This window comes from Babylonia areolata, chromosome 18 (genome assembly GCF_041734735.1).
Source record: "Babylonia areolata isolate BAREFJ2019XMU chromosome 18, ASM4173473v1, whole genome shotgun sequence".
NCBI classification, from domain to species: Eukaryota; Metazoa; Mollusca; class Gastropoda; order Neogastropoda; family Buccinidae; genus Babylonia; species Babylonia areolata.
In genome coordinates this window covers 20,561,595-20,581,665 of record NC_134893.1, presented here as the reverse complement: position 1 = coordinate 20,581,665, position 20,071 = coordinate 20,561,595, and the positions used below count along the sequence as shown (strand labels likewise).

General features: G+C 45.3%; 1 protein-coding gene across 1 annotated transcript in view; it reads left to right on the top strand.

Annotated features, from left to right (window-relative positions):
* LOC143292557 (kalirin-like) overlaps window positions 1-20,071 on the top strand; it is a 217,883-nt gene that overhangs the window by 184,585 nt on the left and 13,227 nt on the right. Inside the window, exons 55-62 of the mRNA XM_076602964.1 lie at window positions 10,017-10,258; window positions 11,642-11,756; window positions 12,116-12,328; window positions 13,735-13,831; window positions 15,490-15,621; window positions 16,627-16,794; window positions 17,106-17,190; window positions 17,521-17,721. Coding sequence (XP_076459079.1) covers window positions 10,017-10,258; window positions 11,642-11,756; window positions 12,116-12,328; window positions 13,735-13,831; window positions 15,490-15,621; window positions 16,627-16,794; window positions 17,106-17,190; window positions 17,521-17,721 — 1,253 coding nt within the window. The remainder of the gene's footprint in view (window positions 1-10,016; window positions 10,259-11,641; window positions 11,757-12,115; window positions 12,329-13,734; window positions 13,832-15,489; window positions 15,622-16,626; window positions 16,795-17,105; window positions 17,191-17,520; window positions 17,722-20,071) is intronic.

Genomic DNA, 20,071 nt, shown 5'->3' with positions numbered 1-20,071 from the left:
CTAACTTGATAATGTTGACTTTTCATACACATATATTATGCACGGTTGGAATTTGATCAGCGCGGCACAATAACACGACGCGTCCAGCGATTTATTTCTCCTCTTCTCTCTCTCTCTGCGTGTGTGTGCGCGCGCGCTTTGCGCATGCAGGCTTATCATGAGCAGTATAGACTGTCAGGAACCGTAAAGCATTGTCTCAGAAAACCACCAACACACACCCCGTGCTGAAATTCCATTTGCTTTTACATAGGATATTTAAATGAATAGATGAATAAATAAATAAAGCTCTAAAAGAGGAAGGAAGGGTAGGGCAGGAGAGGAGTGGAAGGTAACCGACTGAACGCACCAGACTGCTCAGATAGAACAGTGGATTCTTCCTGCTTGATGTTTCGATGCCAAGGAGGAAGGAGAGTGGGACGAAAGGGGGCGGGGAGGGGGGGGGGGGTATGTAACTTTCTCATTCTGTCCACGTTCGAGCCAGCACGAAATGGAGTGGTGGTTGGGAAGGAGGGGGCAGGGGGGGGGGGGGGGGTGTTGATTGGATTTTGTTTTCTGTCTGCATCTCTCCTGACCTATCTTTCACCCGTCCTCTCTGTTCCCTCACTCAGTCTCACCCTCATCCCACCCTTCACTCCCGCCGCTCTGTCTCTGTCTCACCCCTCAGCCCTCAACCTCCTCCTCACCCCCGCCCCTAACTTCCACCCATCTCTCTCTCTCTCTCTCTCTCTCTCTCTCTCTCTCTCTCTCCACCCCACCCGCCCCTCCTTTCGTTTTCCTGTTTTCTCTCCTTCCATCTCTCACTCGCTCCTCCCCCATCCATTCTTTCTCTGCTCCTTCCTCCCTTCTCCCACCCTGTACCTCCATCCCTCCCCTCTCTCCCTCCCTCTCCCTCTGTTCACCTCCCTCCCACCCTTTCTCTCCCCTTTCTCCCCCTTTCTTTACCTCTCTTCTCTCCCTCCTCCCTGTCCTTCCCTCTTTCCCTCTCCCTGTCTCTACCCTTCCTCCCCTCTCTTCCTGCCTCTACCTGCTTTCCGTCCCTCTCTCCTTCCCTCTCCCTGTCTCTACCCTTCCTCCCCTCTCTTACTGCCTCTACCTGCTTTCCGTCCCTCTCTCCTTCCCTCTCCCTGTCTCTACCCTTCCTCCCCTCTCTTCCTGTCGCTGCCTGCTTTCATCCCCTCTCTCCTTCCCTCTCCCTGTCTCTACCTTACCCCCCCCCCCCTTACTCTCTCCCTGTTTCTACCTTACCCCCCTCCCCTTCCCTCTCCCTGTCTCTACCTTACCCCCCCCCCCCCTTACCCTCTCCCTGTTTCTACCTTACCCCCCCCTCCCCTTCCCTCTCCCTGTCTCTACCTTACCCCCCCCCCTTACCCTCTCCCTGTCTCTACCTTACCCCCCCTTACCCTCTCCCTGTTTCTACCTTACCCCCCCCCTTACCCTCTCCCTGTCTCTTCATTACCCTCTCCCTGTCTCTACATTACCCTCTCCCTGTATCTATCTTACCACCTCCCCCTTCCCTCTCCCTGTCTCTACCTTACACCCTTCCCTCGCCCCCTTGCCCTCTCCCTGTCTCTACCTCCCTCCCCTTCCCTTCTCTCCTTCCCCTCCCTGTCTTTACCTACCTTTCTCTTCCCTCCCGCCCTTTCCCCGTATTTACCCTTATCTCTGTGTTTACTCCCTCCCTTCCCGCCACTGTCTTTACCTTTCTCCTCTCTCGCCCTCATCCCTTTTACCTCCCTACTTTTCTCCCTCCCCCTGTCTCTACCTCCTCCTCCCTTCCCCTCCTTGTCTTTACCTCACACCCTTCCCTCCTCTCGACACCTATCTATCGACTGCAGTCAACCACCCCCACCTCCTGCCCCTTCTTTTTTTACGCCCAAGTGTGGTGGGGATGGGAAGGGCCTGGCGACGCGACAAGACGCTGCGTACCGTAAAATTCCTACCACATTTCCGTCTGCGAAAAAGCCATGGATGGATGGGTGGCATCGTGTTCTCTTCACCCTCATACACACACACACACACACGCTCACATCCGAACCCATACTCCTCCACTCCCGCCCCAGTCGGCCTTTTGGAAAATTAATATCGATTGCTCCCGCATACCCACCCTCTCACTCCCCCACTTCTCTCTCTCTCTCTCTCTCTCTCTCTCTCTCTCCTGACTTCTAGCTAAGCGAAATCTTGTTTTATAGCACTTGGAAAACTTCCAGACCAGTTTACTGAAACTTGGTAGAAATGGTTTGGCAAGGGTTGCAGAAGGGAAACCCTGTGAAGAATGACAGTTGAAACATTGGGAGGTTTAGGGTAGGCACATTCGACTTTGTTGATGACGTTGTTGTAAATTATTTTGCGCGCGCAAGAATGTGTGATCGACACGTTTGCCAGTCCAGTGCGTGGCGCACCAAATAAAAGAGGAAAGGTTTTAACCCTAGTAACTTTTCGAAGTGAATTCGGACTGGTTTTTAACCTTTGTTTCGTGTGTACCTACAGATTTGCCGAGTTAAATAATTAAGTAAATAGATGAATAAATAATTAAATGATAAGATAGATAAATGATATAGATAAATAAAAAGGTCTTCTCCATAACTGTAACTCCTATAATCGTGTGGGGGTGGGGTGTCTGGGGGGCGGGGGAATGAGGGGTGTGTGGGGACTTTTGAAGGTGTAGCGGAAATACTGACCAATTGTAGTTGTGGCTTTAATGTGGATACTGCCACCTGACCCCGGCAAGTCTGGTTTTCCCGAAGAAAGGGAAGTTGTGAGGTGGTAGTGAAGACGATTAAAGTCAGTTCCTGCCTGTAGTTAAACGTGTCGATTCAGAAATTAATGTCGAGAATGATTTTTCATTCGTGGTTTCGTGTAAACTGAAACATTCACGAAGCAATACTTGTCTTGGGTTAAAGATTTAACAAGGAAAGGAGACTCAGACTGTCTGACTGGGAAAGAACGTCTTAAATATTCAGTAAGTTCTAGGTATTGTACTTTAAACTTTATATAACTTTAGATAGATGGATGGATAGATAGATAAACGAGGATAGCTGTTGTTGACAGGTAAATGTGTGAAGGGGAGGAATGTAATGCAATGAAAGACAAAGTAAACCACGCACATTCGCTTCTTGTATAGAGTTGAAACGCTGTGTTTATTTAAGCAAAACACACACACACACACACACACACACACACACACACACACGCACGAACGCCAACATCATCTCACGTACCAGAATAGGGGGGTGATGGGGGTATAATGATGATAACTGAAATACTTCTTCGCCTTCCTTTAAAAACAAACAAAAACCTTTTCATTTCCAGTTTCATCCTTGGCGAACTGACGACGCTCTTGAGCTATGCTGACACATGCGTTTGGCATCAATAATTATTTATCTGTTTTTTCTTTTCTTTTTTTCATATATTTGGCTGACGACAGCAGTTAAGGGATGTTGTTAACACACGTCGAGAATATGTGTGACTTGGATGTGTTTTTTTCCCAGTTGCCCAGTCTCGACAACAACAACAAAAGGAAGAAGAAGAATGCGTAATCATCGAAAATAGATAATTTGACACACACAGTACGAAATAGGTAATATCTAGGGACACCACAGACATAAGCAATTGAATGATCAATAAGGCATATCATTTGTCTTGATTGGATCCATATCAACAGCAACTAAGCAGAACACTTGCGGACGTTCAGAGTATCAATAGTGCGCCTGCCCAAGCAAGCACACACACACACACACACACACACACACACACACACACACAACTCATCTAAACTTATAAACTTTGGAATGGTTTAGCATGTTTTCATTTTCCCTCCCTGTTTTACCCCCAGCATGCCCTTTGTTGCTGCTCGTTATCCCCCAGTTTGATGTTGTCGTCATGGCGGTTTGATGTTGTCCTTTTTGAAGTGCACAAAGGCGGCAGACACTGCAGTGATCTTGGCATGGCGAGGCATGGCATGCGTGTGTAAGTGACTCTTGCTCACACAGGTAGTAAACTGCATATGCGTATGCGCTGCATCTCTCTCTCTCTCTCCTCCCTTCCCACCTCCCCCCACATCCCCTCTAAGAAGGATTTCCTTCTTGCACCCCATCCCCACCTCACCACCCAGCCCCCCTACCCCCACCCCACCCCCATCTCCCTCCCTCCCTGGTTCTCATCTCCCCCACCAATAACTGTGAATGTCTTCCATTGGGGTTTGCAGTTTGGAATATTCTGTGTTTACATATTTTTTTAATGTAAAAAAAAGGGGGGGGCAGATATTGGACATCCGGGTTACTTGTTCAATATGTGCAGGATTCTTTCCCTTTTTTTATATTTTTTTTTAAGAATCTAATTGTGAGAGTATTCAGTGCAGGGATGTGTTTGTTTTTCTCACATGTGTCAGTGGTGACTGGAACGATTCTGACTTTTCCACTCTGCACTGGCACTCTGTATCTTATAATTTCCTGCGAGGCCCCTTAGATTAGTTGCACACAGGCATGAATGCTTCCAAATCGGACACAACAGGAGCCAAGGGGAGTAATTGCACACGTGAACACTTTTGATGGCGTTTTCTTGTTTCTGTGGACACTTGCTAGCCCCCACCACCCCCACCGCGTAAGCAACAAGCCACACATGAAATACTTACACCTCTTTTTTTTTGTCTCTGTGTGTGTGTTGGCGTTTTGAGTTGTCCCTGGCAAAATTATATGGATAAATTCACTTTTATAGGAAAATTAAAAAAAATATACTTGCAGGCAGAAAAAAAATGAATCTAAAAAAAAGACGGTGGTGTACTGTAGCGACACGCTCTCCCCGTGGAGAGCCCGATTTTCACACAGATAAATCTGTTATGACAAAGAGTAATACAGTAAATAACGTAGTCGTCTTGCGTCTGTCAGTGTCACACAGCGCAGGCACACATACGGTGCAACCCACATCTCTCCCTGTTTGGACATTTTAAGACGATGAAGGCGTGAGCGCTCGCATGCATGATACACATTACTCAAGCTGACAGACAAAGACTCAGACAGTTTAATTGCGCCATCGCTAATGATAAGAACACCTAAACGTATTTTCTCATTCGTCCATACTTACACACCAGTGCATATCATGCGATATGAGCGTTGCATTAGTCCCAAAAATAATAATGGACAATGATTGTGATAATGATAATCATTTTTATAAAGTACACATCAAATATGGTACACGCTCCCCATGCAAACAGAAACACAGGGAAAAAAAGAAACCATGACCCAAGACGCGCGCGCGCGCACACACACACACACACACACACACAAACACGGCGCGTGCGCGCGCGTTGAAAATGTACATGAACAGGACAATGGGTCACCTACCCAAGAACGGGAACGCAAATAGTTAACGATCATACTTGCAATCCTCTGACAAACGTGACGGGACAAACTTAGCCTAACAGCTCACGAAAGAAAGAAAGTCGCCCGTCTCAGTGACAATCTGGTCAAATGAAGTGCAGCGCAGAGAGTTCAGTGCAACACCAGTCCACGTAATGATGGTAAGTAACGGAATGAACATCGTCTTTCGATTATTGCAGATTGTTGTCTCTGGCTACCTGCCTGAATTTATGGTCCACCACTCTTGGTCGGGGTGTTTTTTGTGTGTGTTGTTGTTATTGTTTTGTTTTGTTTTTACTGACATTTATGTACACTCGATTTTGAGAAGTTAAAACACGAACAGTTAACTTTTTTTCCACTCAGAATTTAATAGCAAGTGACACATTTCCAGGTCAAAGGTGGCAGTGACTTTACGGGTCACATTAAGTTGATCTGTCACAGGTCATAGTAACCCAGCTGGAGTGTACAGTGAAGGTGACCCAATGGGTCACTCACTGACCTGTCCCTGATCGTTGCGATCTTTGACCTTTTACTACGATACTTATGTGTCTCGCTTTGGGCCTCTAATTTGTCTTGGGCCTCGATATGTCGTCTTGATCCAGTTCGGATCACCCCCACTTTTGACATTAAGAATGGCTGTGACTAGGGATCGATCGAGCATGTCGAGATTTCCTTTAGTTCAAAACTTTAACACACACACCTAACTATCTATCTATCTATCTATATATATATATCGCCTCCCACCCCTCCTTTTTTCAGCCCCAGTGGCCTTTGCATGTCGTTAGCTGCGTTGTAAACAACATGCATGTCTTGGACCTACATGGCAAGCATTATGGGATCTAACGGCGGATGGGGGTATGAGGGACAGAACACAAGGCGGCTAACATAGTGCTTGACAATGTGCGTGTGAGGCCACAGAAACTTGCTACAGCACATGTCTGAGGCAAGGCAAAGGCTGGCATGAACTGAAAGCCTATAATTATGTATACAAGCATGCGGAATGCACATTCAAACATTTCAAAAGCATAAAGATACATTTTCAATTCTCTTTTTTTTCAACTACACAAATCTTTAGAATATTTTTAACACCCTTAGAAATAAAAGCTTTGAAAACTTAAAAAGCAAAGCTCGGGAGCAATTAATTCAATTTTTTGGACTACACACACACACACACACACACCACACACACACATAGAAAATACCATCGTGAATAAAATCAAGATGCTGAGGATTCTGACGGGGATCTCGACTGAATCAACCGATCGTTCACTGACATATACTAACCCGCAGCCGGCATGGAGCTATGTGAACAGATCCTGGAGGATAAATTGTAATACTTTTTTTTTTTTTAAGCTTAATGCATCTGCAGCTGACGAGATTTGGAATATCCCTTCCCCCATGCAGCTGTACCCACCACTCACCCCCCCCCCCCCCCAAAGTGCTCATGCGCATGCGCACACACACACGTGCGAACACAAATGAAGCTAGTTTTGTACTTATGCGCGTTTTGATGTGAACAGGACTATTTCCTCCGCATGAAAACAAGAAATCCAGCTGTGGACTAGTTTTTAAGAAATATTGAAGAAGAAAAAATCATCAACAAAAACAAAAACTTTACCCGAAATTTACCGTTGCGTTTGATTACTGAGAAACGGTAACCGCGCTCAACTGCGACAGAAAGCTGAATGGTTTGACAGTTGTTTTTTATTCTATTTTTTTGTAAGTGATGCTTCATGTGAGATCTCTTTAATGTCAACCTTAAAAAAAAGTCGGTGCGATATATTATAAAAGCTGGCGGAGCCACCGACTTGGAATATGTAAAGAAAAATCCACGAAACATTCGACAGCGGCATCAACTTCGTACGATCCAATCTTTCTCCAACTGCTTCAACGCAATGCACAGCTTGCCTCCACTGTCTTTCCCACGATCACTTCTAGTTAACTTCTGATGGCACGGGCTGGAGCTGAGAAGCATATTATGCCATTGTCTTCGCCAGTCACCAGTACGTGACCAGTTTCCCTTCTTGACAAAGAAAATGGCGTTCAGCTGGCTGTGAGCAACTTTTCCACACCGCAGTAAACAGCAGCACCGTGTTGTGTGGTAGGAGTGAATCAGTGATGAGCGCGGGCACCAGCGTGTTCCTCTCTTTGCTCTTCAGTTTCACGTCTTTTCATCGGAAGTGATTATTGGAGTGGGCGTCAGAGTGTGTCCTCACATGGCCAAAAGTAATCAAATAAAACTGAAACTAATGATCAGGGTTGTAAAGACCAATCCGCGCGCGCGCGCGCGTTCACACACACACACACACACACACACACACACACACACACACCTGTGTCTGTGTGTGTGTGTGTGTGTGTGCTATGTACACTCGCGGGTTCGCACACCTTTTCACACATACGAGAGTGATGAAATTTAGTTTTTAGAAAAGGGGGAGGGTGGGTTTTGGGTTAAGGCGGAGCTAAATTTTTGTCAAAGAAACAAGCGGAGTGATTGGATCTGTCTATCGGCTGACGAACGCTGATTGGTTCAAAGTGAGCTTAAAGCGCCCACTGTATCAGAACAAATGTGATTGGTTCACATCAATAAGCGGTTGCGTACACTGTCTCTAAAGTATGACGCATGCCGCAAACTAGAAACGTTAACTGGCTGCAAACGAAAGAACTGGAGCCGCAGATTGCCGTTCTACACGTATCCGATGACACGCTTTCTGACTGGTTCTCACCTACTGGAAGACTTTGTTGAGAGTCGAGTTGACTGATTAACTTCCATCCTTCCTTCCGTATAGTGACCACAATCAAGATCCTTCCGTACAGTGACCACAGTCAAGATCCTTCCGTATAGTGACCACAGTCACATCTTGATTATTCTGTCACTGTTTGGGGGATCTGCAGGAAAAAGCACTGACTCAATAAAAGAAAAAAAAATTAATAATATTTTTTTTTAAAGGACCTTTATTTCTTAGTATCTAGGCTGAACCACTGGCTGGCGAATCGTTCCCCTGGGATAAACCCACGGATGTACATACGCCAGTGGGATAAACTCCGACTGGCACAACTTTAGGATCCAGGATCCCTCCACTAAGAATTAAAAATATTACATAAATCCTTTCTTTTTATTTATTCTTTTTTCCCTCTTTCCTTTCTCCCCGTTATCCCTCCTCCTTTTCTTCTCTTTTTTTTTGGTGGTGGTTCACGGAGGGGGGGCGGGGGGGGGGGGGGGGGTCAGTTATCATTTAGCAGCCACTGCGACAACTTCGATACAAAAGTGTAACATCGGCCCCCACAGCTGTCAGGGGCTGGGCGTTCCAGTCACGAATTGTTCTTGGGAGGAATCCAGCATGTGTGTACTGTGTCCTACAGAAGATCTAGGACAGCTGTGCTGGGTGGGCTCGTCGTTGTCGCAGAGGTGATGGAATGAGCTTCTGCTTCAGGGAGGGCATGTTTACCTTGTCATACTGCAGTTTGTACAGCATGGCCAGTTTTGCTGTTTGACGTCGCTGTTGGAGAGTGGGCCACTTGAGCTGGTTAATCATGTCGGAGACGCTTGACGTGTTTCTGTAGCGCCTCAGTGCGAATCTTGCTGCACGTCGTTGGACTGATTCCAGGCGGTCAGTGTCCTGTTGCTGGTATGGATCCCAGACTGATGCTGAGAATTCAAGTACCTATATTGGTCTACACGCTTAAAGTCAAGTTGTGGAGAACTTACTTGTGACCAATTTACTTTGAATTCGGTGGTCAATCCAAAACCCAACGGACGTCAACCAGAAGTTCGTAAAACACGATTCTGTGGTGGGCGCTCAACTGGATGTGTGAGCGAAGCTTGCAGAACATGTGCATAGTTCAATAGCAGACACCCAACTTTAATTCGGCATCGGCGCTGTCCATATTACGTGTCGTTCTCGTGTTGTCAGTATAGACAGGTCCCCTCTCCCTACTGTTCTGGGATGGTTATCCCTACCCTGTCGGCAATATTACTTGACGGGATGGGTGTTTACGTTGATCACGAAGTAACGATGGACGCGTATCGTCCCCGTAGTCTTTAGCCCGCGGAACACACACCGTCAAGAATGAAACACCCGGACAGAATAAGAGCGCTTTTGCTGTGTCAGAGATAGCTTTGAGTAAAACTCAAAGTTGTACTCTATCTCTTTGATAAAGGATTTTTTTTTTTTTTTGTGGAGGTTTTCGTTGGTTGTTCGCTCCTGACACTGCCCTAATGAACAAAAGCATATATCTAAAACCAACTCATACATCGAGTAAACCGTTCAAAAGACAAAATTTCTCACCACGCATTGATTGAATATGTTTTGTTTTTTGTTTGTTTTGTTGTTGTTGTTTTTTTTTAAATTTGTGTTTTTTTTAAGTTGCCTTGGACTCTGTTGAACTTGATGCAGTGATCAAAGAAGATTCAGTTGGCAGTTTCGTTTTTAATCCCGGATACTTCACAACCGCAACAGTATATGTTCGTGCAAATATTTCGTACCATGCGAATTAACTTTTACGACCCATAAAAATATAGCCGCTCGATCTCAACTCGTTGTTTTGTTTTTGTTGTTTTGCTGTTGTTTTTCGTCTTGCCGCTTGGTCGTGTCTTCAGATTATTGGGACAAGCCAGTTTCAGTGTTTATTCCATAATTAAAAAATTCTGACTAAACACAGGCGGGAGCGGCGGCGGCCTCGAGCGGGGAGGGGGTGCTGAGCGCGGGGCGCGTGCTGTGTGACTACGTGGCGGTGCGGGAAGACGAGGTGACGGTGCACAAGGGGGAGGTGGTGCAGGTGCTCACCACCACGCCTCACGGCATGTTCCTCGTGCACCGCCCGGCCAATGAGAGCTCGCCCGCCGCCGAGGGCTGGCTGCCGGCGCACGTGATTGGTCCCAAGGACATTGACGGCAGCTTGAAGTGAGTGTTGAAATGGTGTAGAGGGGGGGGGGGGGGGGGGGGGGGGGGGGGGGGGGGGGGGCACGAAAGGGCGGAGTTTGTGTGTGTGTTTGTGTTTGAATGTGTGTGTGGTTGTTTCAAGTGACAAGGCAGGGCAGTGATGTAAGGGGGGGGGAAGGGGGGGGGGGGGGAAACAACTGTCTGTCTCAGTTTGAATATTTGAATATTATCCAGTGACAACAAAGTAGGGCGGAGTCTCTCTCTCTCTCTCTCTCTCTCTCTCTCTCTCTCTGTCACATGGACTTTTTATGCCAATGATACAGTACCAAAGTGTCGCTTATCCCTTCATAGTTCATTTTGCTTCAGTTATGTTTTTTCCTTTCAGTTCCATTTTAGCTTTTATGTACCATTTTTGTTTGGATTTGTATATACCCTACTCACTAGAGATTTACAGCTGATGACATTAAACATTTCAGTGTTCTCTCTCTCTCTCAGTTTTGCTCTCTCTCTCTCTCTCTCTCAGTTTCAGTCTCAATCTCTATGTCTCTCTCTGTGTCTCTGTCTCTGTCTGTCTTTGTCTCTCTCTCTCTCTCTCTCTCTCTCTCTCTCTCTCTCTCTCTCTCTCCCCTTCTGTCTCAGTTTCAGTCTCAATCTCTCTGTCTCTCTCTCCCAGTATCTCTGTCTCTGTCTCTTTCTCTCTCTCTCTTTCTCCCCCCCTCTCTCTCTCTCCCTGTCTCTCTCTCTCTCAGTCTTGGTCATAATCTGTCTCTCTCTAACTGCTTCCCTCTCTCTGTTTATCTCTCTGTCTCTGTCTCTCTCTGTCTCTGTCTGTCTGACTGTCTCTCTGTCTGTCTCTCTCTCTCTCTGTTCCTTAAGTCTCCCTCTTGGTCTTAATTGATCTGTCTCTAACTGCTTCCATCTCTCTCTCTTTGTGTCTCTCTGTCTCTGTCTGTCTGTCTGTCTGTCTGTCTGTCTGTCTGTCTGTCTCTCTCTCTCTCTCTCTCTCTCTCTCTCTCTCTCAGTCTTGGCCTTATTCTGTCTGTCTCTCTCTGCTCCCCCCTCTCTCTTTCTGTCTCTGTCTGTCTCTCTCTGTCTCTGTCTGTCTGTCTGTCTGTCTGTCTGTCTCTCTTCCTTTAAGTCTCCCTGTCTTGGTCTTAATAAATCTGTCTGTCTCTAACTGCTTCCATCTGTCTGTCTGTCTGTCTGTCTGTCTCTTTCTCTCTCCCTCTTTCTTCCTTTAAGTCTCTCTGTCTTGGTGTCCATTTCCCCATCTCTCTTGTTAGTTTCATGCCATCATCCCCAGGCACCCCCCCCCCCCTACTCCCCTCCACACCCCCTTTTCTCTCACACTCAGTGATGTTAGACATGTATCATACATATAATGATGTGCATGCCACACAACAGGAAAACGTGGCAGATGTTCAAGCTGAAGAAGCCCAACTTCAGGGGCAGGGAGGAGACTACCAGCAGCCTGGAGCGACGCTCCAAGTCACTGGGCCGGGATGTCAAACCTCGCAAGGTCAGGGCAGGAGCAGTTCGCATGCTTCCCAGTTGTTGTTTTTTTAATGTGTGTGTGTGTTAGTGTGTGTGTGTGTGTGTGTGTGTGTGTGTGGCAACATGGGACATACAGTTCACCTTTTCCCCCAGTAATTCTTTTGAAATGGATGAGTCCTGTGTATGTGTGTGGGTGTGCATGACTCTGAGGTAAAACCAGATGGAGAAGAGCAGAGAGTTAACATTCTTTGTAATGATTCTCTTGATATGGATGTGTGTTTGTGTGTATGTGTGTGTGTTTTGGATGCTTATGTTTGTGTGTGTGCATCTGTTGGATATGTGTGTGTGTGTGTGTGTGTGTGTGTGTCTGTGTATGTGCAACAGATGGCGGGTGACCCAGGCTTCGAGGTGGCCCCCATCATCCAGCAGCCACTGACCAGCGTCATCGTGCAGGCCGGGGACACAGTGACCTTCACCTGTCGCATCTGTGGCCGACCCCGCCCCACTGTCAACTGGCGCTACCAGGAGTCCACCCCCATCACCCCCGGCCCCCACGCCATGCTGCTCTACAACGAGGAGGGCGTGGCCACCTTGCAGGTAACCAGGGATGATGGAGTTTTATGTGTGACCACCTGTAATAAAGGGTGCAAGAGCTGAGTGGTTAAAGTGTTGGACTTTCGTTCTGAGGTTCACAGGTTCGAATTTCAGTAACAGCACATTGATGGGTAAAAAGGTGGAGACTTGTCCAATCTCCTAGGTCAACATATGTGCAGACCTGCTAGAGCCTGAACCCCCTTCATGTGTATTCGCATGCAGAAGATCAAATATGCACATTAAAGGTCCTGTTATCCATGTCAGCGTTCAGTGGGTTATGGAAACAAGAACATTCACACCAAGCACACCCCTGAAAACAGAGTATGGCTGCATACATGGCAAGGTAAAGAAACAAAATGGTCATACACATAAAATGTTACATGTCTGTAGGAGTATGTATGTGTGCATGACAAAAACCTGATTGAATGACACAGGAAACGAATGATGAGCCCCCAATGGCAGCTGTCAGTTGGCTCTACCATTGTAGGCAGCCTGTTGTGCAAATGACTTAAAGCACTTTGAGCTTGATCTTTGACCAAGGATAGGTGCAGTATAAGTATCCATATCATCATCATTATACAGCGCTCAGCACTGATGGAATTTGTGTGGTTGCCAATAATAATAAAGGAGTTTGTTTAGCAGCTGATGATATTGTTAATGTAGTAGCCAATAATAAAAGTTTATATAGTGCCTCAAATCTAAGAACTTTTTAAATGAGTTTGTGTAGCAGCCAATAGATAAAGCAGCCAATGATAAAAGAGTTTTAAGTAATGCCCATGAAATTGATACAGCACTCAGTATTAATTCTCTCCATACGAACGGCGAAAGAGACGATATTAACAGCGTTTCACCCCAGTTACCACCATCAAAATATTGCAAGCGGAAGGCTCTTATACTGAAGAGGTGAATGTTGACAAAGAATACCACATTTCTGACGACGGAGGCTAAAGGTTGGGTCATTCAGACACCCACTGGACATCCGAGGGGTCTGTGTAGAGGAGAAGAGAGGACTGGCCGTACTGAGTGAGTTAATGGAATTTATGTAGTAGTCAGTGTTAAAGGAGTTTATATAGTGCCTAATAGTAAAGGAGTTTTGAATAAAGGAGTTTAATGTAGGGCCCAATAATAAAGGAGTTTTTATAGGGCCCAATAATAAATGAGGTTATATAGTGCCTAATGATTTAGATATTAATCTGTATAAACAGCTTACATGTGGAGAAGACAAGAGAACCACTTACAGATGACCAATGGACATGAAAGTTGTGAGGTGTGTGTTAGTCATGTACATGACAATTTTGGGATGTGTGTTAGTGAAGCACGTGACAAGTGTGAGGTTAGTGTGGTATTTCACCTGACAGGTGTGAGGTGTGCATGCACATGACAGGTGTGCTGTGTGTGTGATGTTGCAGCTGTCCCAGGTGTCACTAGCGGACTGTGGGGAGTATTCCTGTGTGGCCAGTAGTGAACTGGGAACGGTCGTCACCCGTGCCACCCTCACTGTGCTCGGTACGCTGCCTTTTCCAGGGACAGAAATTCACAGATAATTCTGCATTGTCTGAAGGACAAGTTGATAAAACAAACAAGAAAAAAAAAAAAGGACTCAAAAAATTTCTTCTTGCCCTCCATAACTGAAGAGGTGGTTAGTGAATGTATCTGCTGGGAGAGCAATAACAAGTCAGCAGACATGATGTGTTATGTAAACAGCATGGAAACGTGATGTAACTGGGTTTTTAACAGTACAAAGAAATAAATGCTGAGATGTATCATTTCTGCATTGACACGTTTCATTCCTAGAACACATGTTCTCAGTGAAAAGGGGGAGAAGGGAAGCACTGAAGCTGATAGCTGATTCACCCTTCCACTGACAGTCAAGAATTGAAAATTATTGCCTGCCCAACGGATGAGTGGAGAGAGCATTTCCATCATCCGCCAGCTTCAGTTGCCCCCTGAGAGGAAGGTGGCTGAAAGGTTAAGATGTTTATCTGCCTGTACAGTGTCTATGAGGGTCTGTATTCATTCCCACTCTCACCCTTTCTCCCAGGTTTGACTGGAAAATCAAACTGAGCATCAAGTCATTTGGATGAGACCATAAACCAAGGTCCCGTGTACAGCATACTGAAAAAAAACCCATGGCAACAAAAACTTTCCTCTGGCATAATTCAGCAGAAGAAATCGACTCTTGATATGTACACAAACATATGTATTTTCAGCAGAAGAAATCGACTCTTGATATGTACACAAACATATGTATTTTCAGCAGAAGAAATCGACTCTTGATATGTACACAAGCATGTGTATTTTCAGCAGAAGAAATCGACTCTTGATATGTACACAAACATATGTATTTTCAGCAGAAGAAATCGACTCTTGATATGTACACAAACATATGTATTTTCAGCAGAAGAAATCGACTCTTGATATGTACACAAGCATGTGTATTTTCAGCAGAAGAAATCGACTCTTGATATGTACACAAACATACAAACATATGTATTTTCAGCTGAAGAAATCGACTCGTGATAGGTACACAAACATATGCATGCACTTAAGGCCTGAATAATGCTTCGGGTTATGCTGCTGTCAGGCATCTGCCTAGCAGATGTGGTGTCGTGCATATTTGTCCAAACGCAGTGACGCCTCCTTGAGAAACTGTAACTGAAACTTGTGTCCATACCATTAACCATTACCTGCTTCTGACTTGCAGATTATTTTAATCTACATTCATCAAACAGAGGCTTGTGCCATAGTTGAGTGGTTAATGTGCTGCATGTCCATCTGGAACATCCGGAATTTGAATCCTGCAGTACATGATTGATGAAAAGTGGAGACTGGTCTGACATTCCCTGTCAGATTACACCCAAACCTGTGGAATTTTCAGAAAGCCCTCTTTATGTGTACATACACTAGCTGAATGTGTGATATCTTCTGTCTGCCGTTAAACATTTCTTAATGCACATCGAGAGATGGGTTAGTTATACAAACATATGAACACCCAAACTGCCTGATTATCCCCCCAGCCCCTACAAAATACAGCAAACAAATGGCTGAAACTAAGTCCTGGCACACAAAAGCTGACTTGTAGAGAGCAATGTGCATTAATGGTGATAAACAAAGAGACAAATTCTGGGTGTTACATTTCAAAACATTCGTTCCTTTGTGGTCAGATCGCCCCGGTCATCCCAGCAAGCCAACGATACGGAACCAGGTGGGCACGGCGGTGCATCTGGAGTGGTCCCCCCCTCCGCAGATGCAGAGTGGTCAGATCCAGGGCTACACTATAGAGTTCAGAGAAGCTGGTCAGTTTGTGTGGGTTGGTTTGCGGGTATGTGTGCGTGCTTGCTTGTGCCTGCGTGTGTATGCACATCAGTATGTGTTTTAGTGGATGTCCCAACCACGTAATGTTTGAAGATATGCATGAGTTTTTTCTGTTTTTTTTGTTGTTGTTTTTAATGTATTTGAAGCTGGTTAGCTTGTGTGTGTGTTTGTGTGTGTATGCATGTGTTTGTGTGCGTGTTTGTGTGTATGCATGCATCATTATGTGTATATTGGATGTCCCAATCACATAATGTTTGAAGACACATATGAACTTTTTTTTCCCCAGTTTTAAATGGGTTAGTTTGTGCGTATATTTGTGTGTATTGGTACGTCATTATTTGTAGTTGTCCCGAACACATAACTTTTGAAGATACAGACAGATATGCTTGTTTTTCCACCCTTTTTTTTTTCTTTTTTTTAAAACTAGATTAAAAAAAAAAAAATCATTGTTCATTGGGTTTCAGTTTCTGCCTACCTGAGTGTCATTTCACAAATAATTTCTCCTGGATTTTGTTCTACATGCTACAGAGAAAGTGGTTTGGAGTATCCTCATACATCTTATGTATGTGGGAGGAAGGTGGCAGATAGGTTAAGATGCTTATCTGACAATACAGTGTCCTTGAAGGTCTGGGTTCAAATCCCAGTCTCACCCTTTCTCCCAAGTTTGACTGGAAAATCAAATTGAGCATCCAGTCATTAGGATCAGATAATAAATAGAGGTCCCGTGTGCAGCATGCACTTGGTACACTGAAAAAGAACCCCTGGCAATGAAAATGTTGTCCCCAGGCAAAATTTTGCTGAAGAAATCCACTCTGATAGGTACACAAACGTATATATGCATGCACTCGAGGCCTGACTGAGCATGTTGGGTTATGCTGCTGGTCAGGCATTTGCCTAGCAGATGTGGTGTGGCATATATGGATTTGTCCAAACACAGTGATGCCTCTTTGAGAAACTGAAAGTGAAGCCTGTGTGTGTGTGTTCAGGGTCAGACCTGTGGCACCTCGCCATCCCCTACGTTCCCAACACCTCACAGGTGATCGGTGACCTGGAGCCAGGGCTAACTTACCAGTTCCGGGTCAGTGCTAACAACGCCATCGGCATCAGCGAACCCTCCTCCCCCTCCTCCTTTGTGTCGATTCCCAGTGAATTTGGTAAGTGAGCTGCTCTGTTTTGTCGTTTTTATTTCATATGGTTGCTTTCAGTAATATCACAGTCTTCCAAGTTGCTTGGCTGGCCCTCTAGTTTTTGGATATGATCTCTTTGTCAAGTGAACTGTTTGTACCCATTGTGTTCACTTTTGTTGGAGCAAAGATTTTGAAAGATTCTCACAATCAGCTCTGCTGTTTTCTTAGTCTTTTGGTGACTGAATGTCAAGATGAATGGACCATTTTATGTTCATCATTGAATCGCTGCTGATAGTGGGGAATGCGTGCCTGCCTGACATGTCTGTTCCCTGTTTCAGAGCTGAGTGAGCGAGAGGACGCACCCTGTGTTATGTGGAAAACAACCTACGACAATGATTTCACAGATGCTGGGGAGATTGGAAAGTGAGTATAGCATGTCCATATAAGAAGACTTACTCAGGAATGATTAAGAATACAACACTCCACCTACCCTCCGCACACACACATATACAAACACACACACACACACACACACACACACACACACACACACACACACACACACTTTGTCTGGGCTCTGCAGAAAATCAGTATCTTTCTTTTCATGTGTCATCTTTTTGTTTTTCTAGACAATTTTTAACTTACTGAATGGCCCTCGTATATAGCACCTATCCTCGGTCCGAGACCAAGCTCTAAGCGCTTGAACTGTTGGTTTTACACTCTGAGATCTCCAGTGACTGTGTGTGTTGACAGAGGTCGGTTTGGCATTGTGCGGCGCTGTATACAGAAGTGCTCGGGTCAGGAGCTGGCGGCCAAGCTGATGGCACGGCGGATGGTGCGGCGGGAAGCTGTGGAGATTGAGTTCAACACCCTGCAGAGCCTGCAGCACCCACACCTGGTGCAGGTGTATGACCTGTACGAAACCGCCAACGCTCACATCCTCATCATGCAGCTGTGAGTGGAGCTGAGCTTCCTTGAAGTATGGCTTGATATGGATACTTGCGTATACAGCGTCTATCCTTGGTCGCAGACCAAGCTCTGAGAGCATTACAAATAAGGGGCCATTTGCACAACAGGCTGCCTACCTGGGTAGAGCTGACTGACAACTACCATTTGATGCTAGTCATTCCTTTCCTGTGTCATTCAGTCAGGTTTAAGTCATGCACACAAACACACTCAGATATGTAATATTTTATGTGTAAGACCATTTTGTTTATTTATCCCGTTATGTAGGCAGCCATACTCCATTTTCAGGGATGTGCATGCGTGCATGCTTGGGTATGCTTTTGTTTCCATAACCCACCGAACGCTGACATAGATTATAGGAATTTTAACATGCAGTTCTGATCTTCTGTGTGCGTAATCACACGAAGAGGGTTCAGGCACTAGCAGGTCTGCTTGTATGTTGACCTAGGAGATCGGAAAAATCTCCACCCTTTACCCACCAAGCACTGTTAGCAAGAACCCGGGACCCTCACACTCAGCTGGCTTGTCGGTTTATCAGTGTCTTTATTAACTCACTCGGGACGACAAGTTTTCTTCCTTGCTTCTCCCCACAGACGGCCCATTTGTAGGGGTTTGGAAAAAAATTACAAAAAATACAAAATACTGTGTAAGAAAATGAAACTTTCATAACTGGTTTATTACGTATTGAGCTATTACATATAAAAAAATCAAATTTCTCACCTCATTTTTACAGTTTTGCCATATGTAGAAAATACTGCCAATTTTTCACCCCGAATCACCATACCCATGCTCGCTTTCTGCGTTAAATTCGCTTTCTTCTTCGTCATCATCCACCTCTTCAATGTCCGACCCTTCAGTTTGTAGCATTTCAAGTACTTTGGCAACCCTAAAACATTGCCGTCACTGCCTTGTTCGCTTCACAACATTCTGAGAAGAGGCCGCTTTTCTAACAGGCTGGCACGCGAGCAGACGACCGGTCAGTGACTTTGTCAGCGTGTGTGCGAGACAGGCCACACATCCCACACTAACCAATCATACTATTCGATTGTGGAGTGACCCAGAATAGCGCACTCTGCTTGGCTAATCACAAAATCACGTGTACAGTGCATGATGGAATTTTACTTTCGGAGAATGCTATTCCATTCCTTCGTCCGAAACCGAATACGTTTTGTGTAGGAATGCGTGAGCATTCCTTCGTCCGGAAAGAGTTAAGGTGGCTTATCTGACAGTACATCGTCCATGAGGGTCTGAGTTCAAATCCCAGTCTTGCCATTTCTCTCAAGTCTGATTCGAAAAACAAACTGAGCTTGTAGTCATTCAGATGCAATGATGAATCGTGGTCTGTGTGCAGCACACACTTAGCACTCTGAAAAAGAACCCTCTACAACAAAAGTGTTGTTCTCTGGCAAAATGTTTCAGAGGAAATCCACTCTGCCAATACATTTTCTGTTGGAGTCTGGGATAAAATCCCAGTCTTGCTCTTTCTTCCAAGACTGACTGGAAAAATAAACCGAGTGTCTAGTCATTCAGATGCAATGATTAACCAAGGTTCTGTGTGCAGCACACACTCTGCCCACTAAAAAAAGACCCCTCGGCAACAAAAGTGTTGTTTTCTGGCAAAGAGTTGTAGAAGAAATCCATTCTGATAGGTACACAAATATTATATGCAGGCACTCAGGGCCTGACAAAACGTGTCAGGTTGTGCTGCTGATCAGGCATCTGACTAGCAGGTGTTGTGTAGCGTTTATGGATTTGTAAATCATTTTTTTTTTAAACTAATATTGACTTCAGGTTGGAATATAATGAGAAATCAGCAAGAGTGATTGTTGTTCGTTAGGTTGAATTTTGTTTATGTGTTTGACGGGTGCAATAGCCGAGTGGCTAAAGTGTTGGACTTTCAATCTGAGGGTCCCAGGTTCAAATCTCGGTAACAGCACCTGGTGGGTTAAGGGTGGATATTTTTCCGATCTCCCATATGTGCAGACCTGCTAGTGCCTGAACCCCCTTCGCGTGTATACGCAAGCAAATCAAATACACATGTTAAAGATCCTGTAATCCATGTCAGCGTTCGGTGGGTTATGGAAACAAGAACATACCCAGCATGCACGCCCCTGAAAGTGGAGTACAGCTGCCTACATGTGGGGTAAAAACGGTCATACACGTAAAAGCCCACTCGTGTACATACAAGTGAACAAGGGAGTTGCATCCCACAAATGCAGAAGTAGAAGAAGAAGTTTATGTGTTTGTTGTGTGAATTTTGGGTGTGTGTGCATGTGTTTATTTCTTTAACATTTATAGATTATTATCAGTTGATTCGAAAGTGATGTCCTGGAGAATC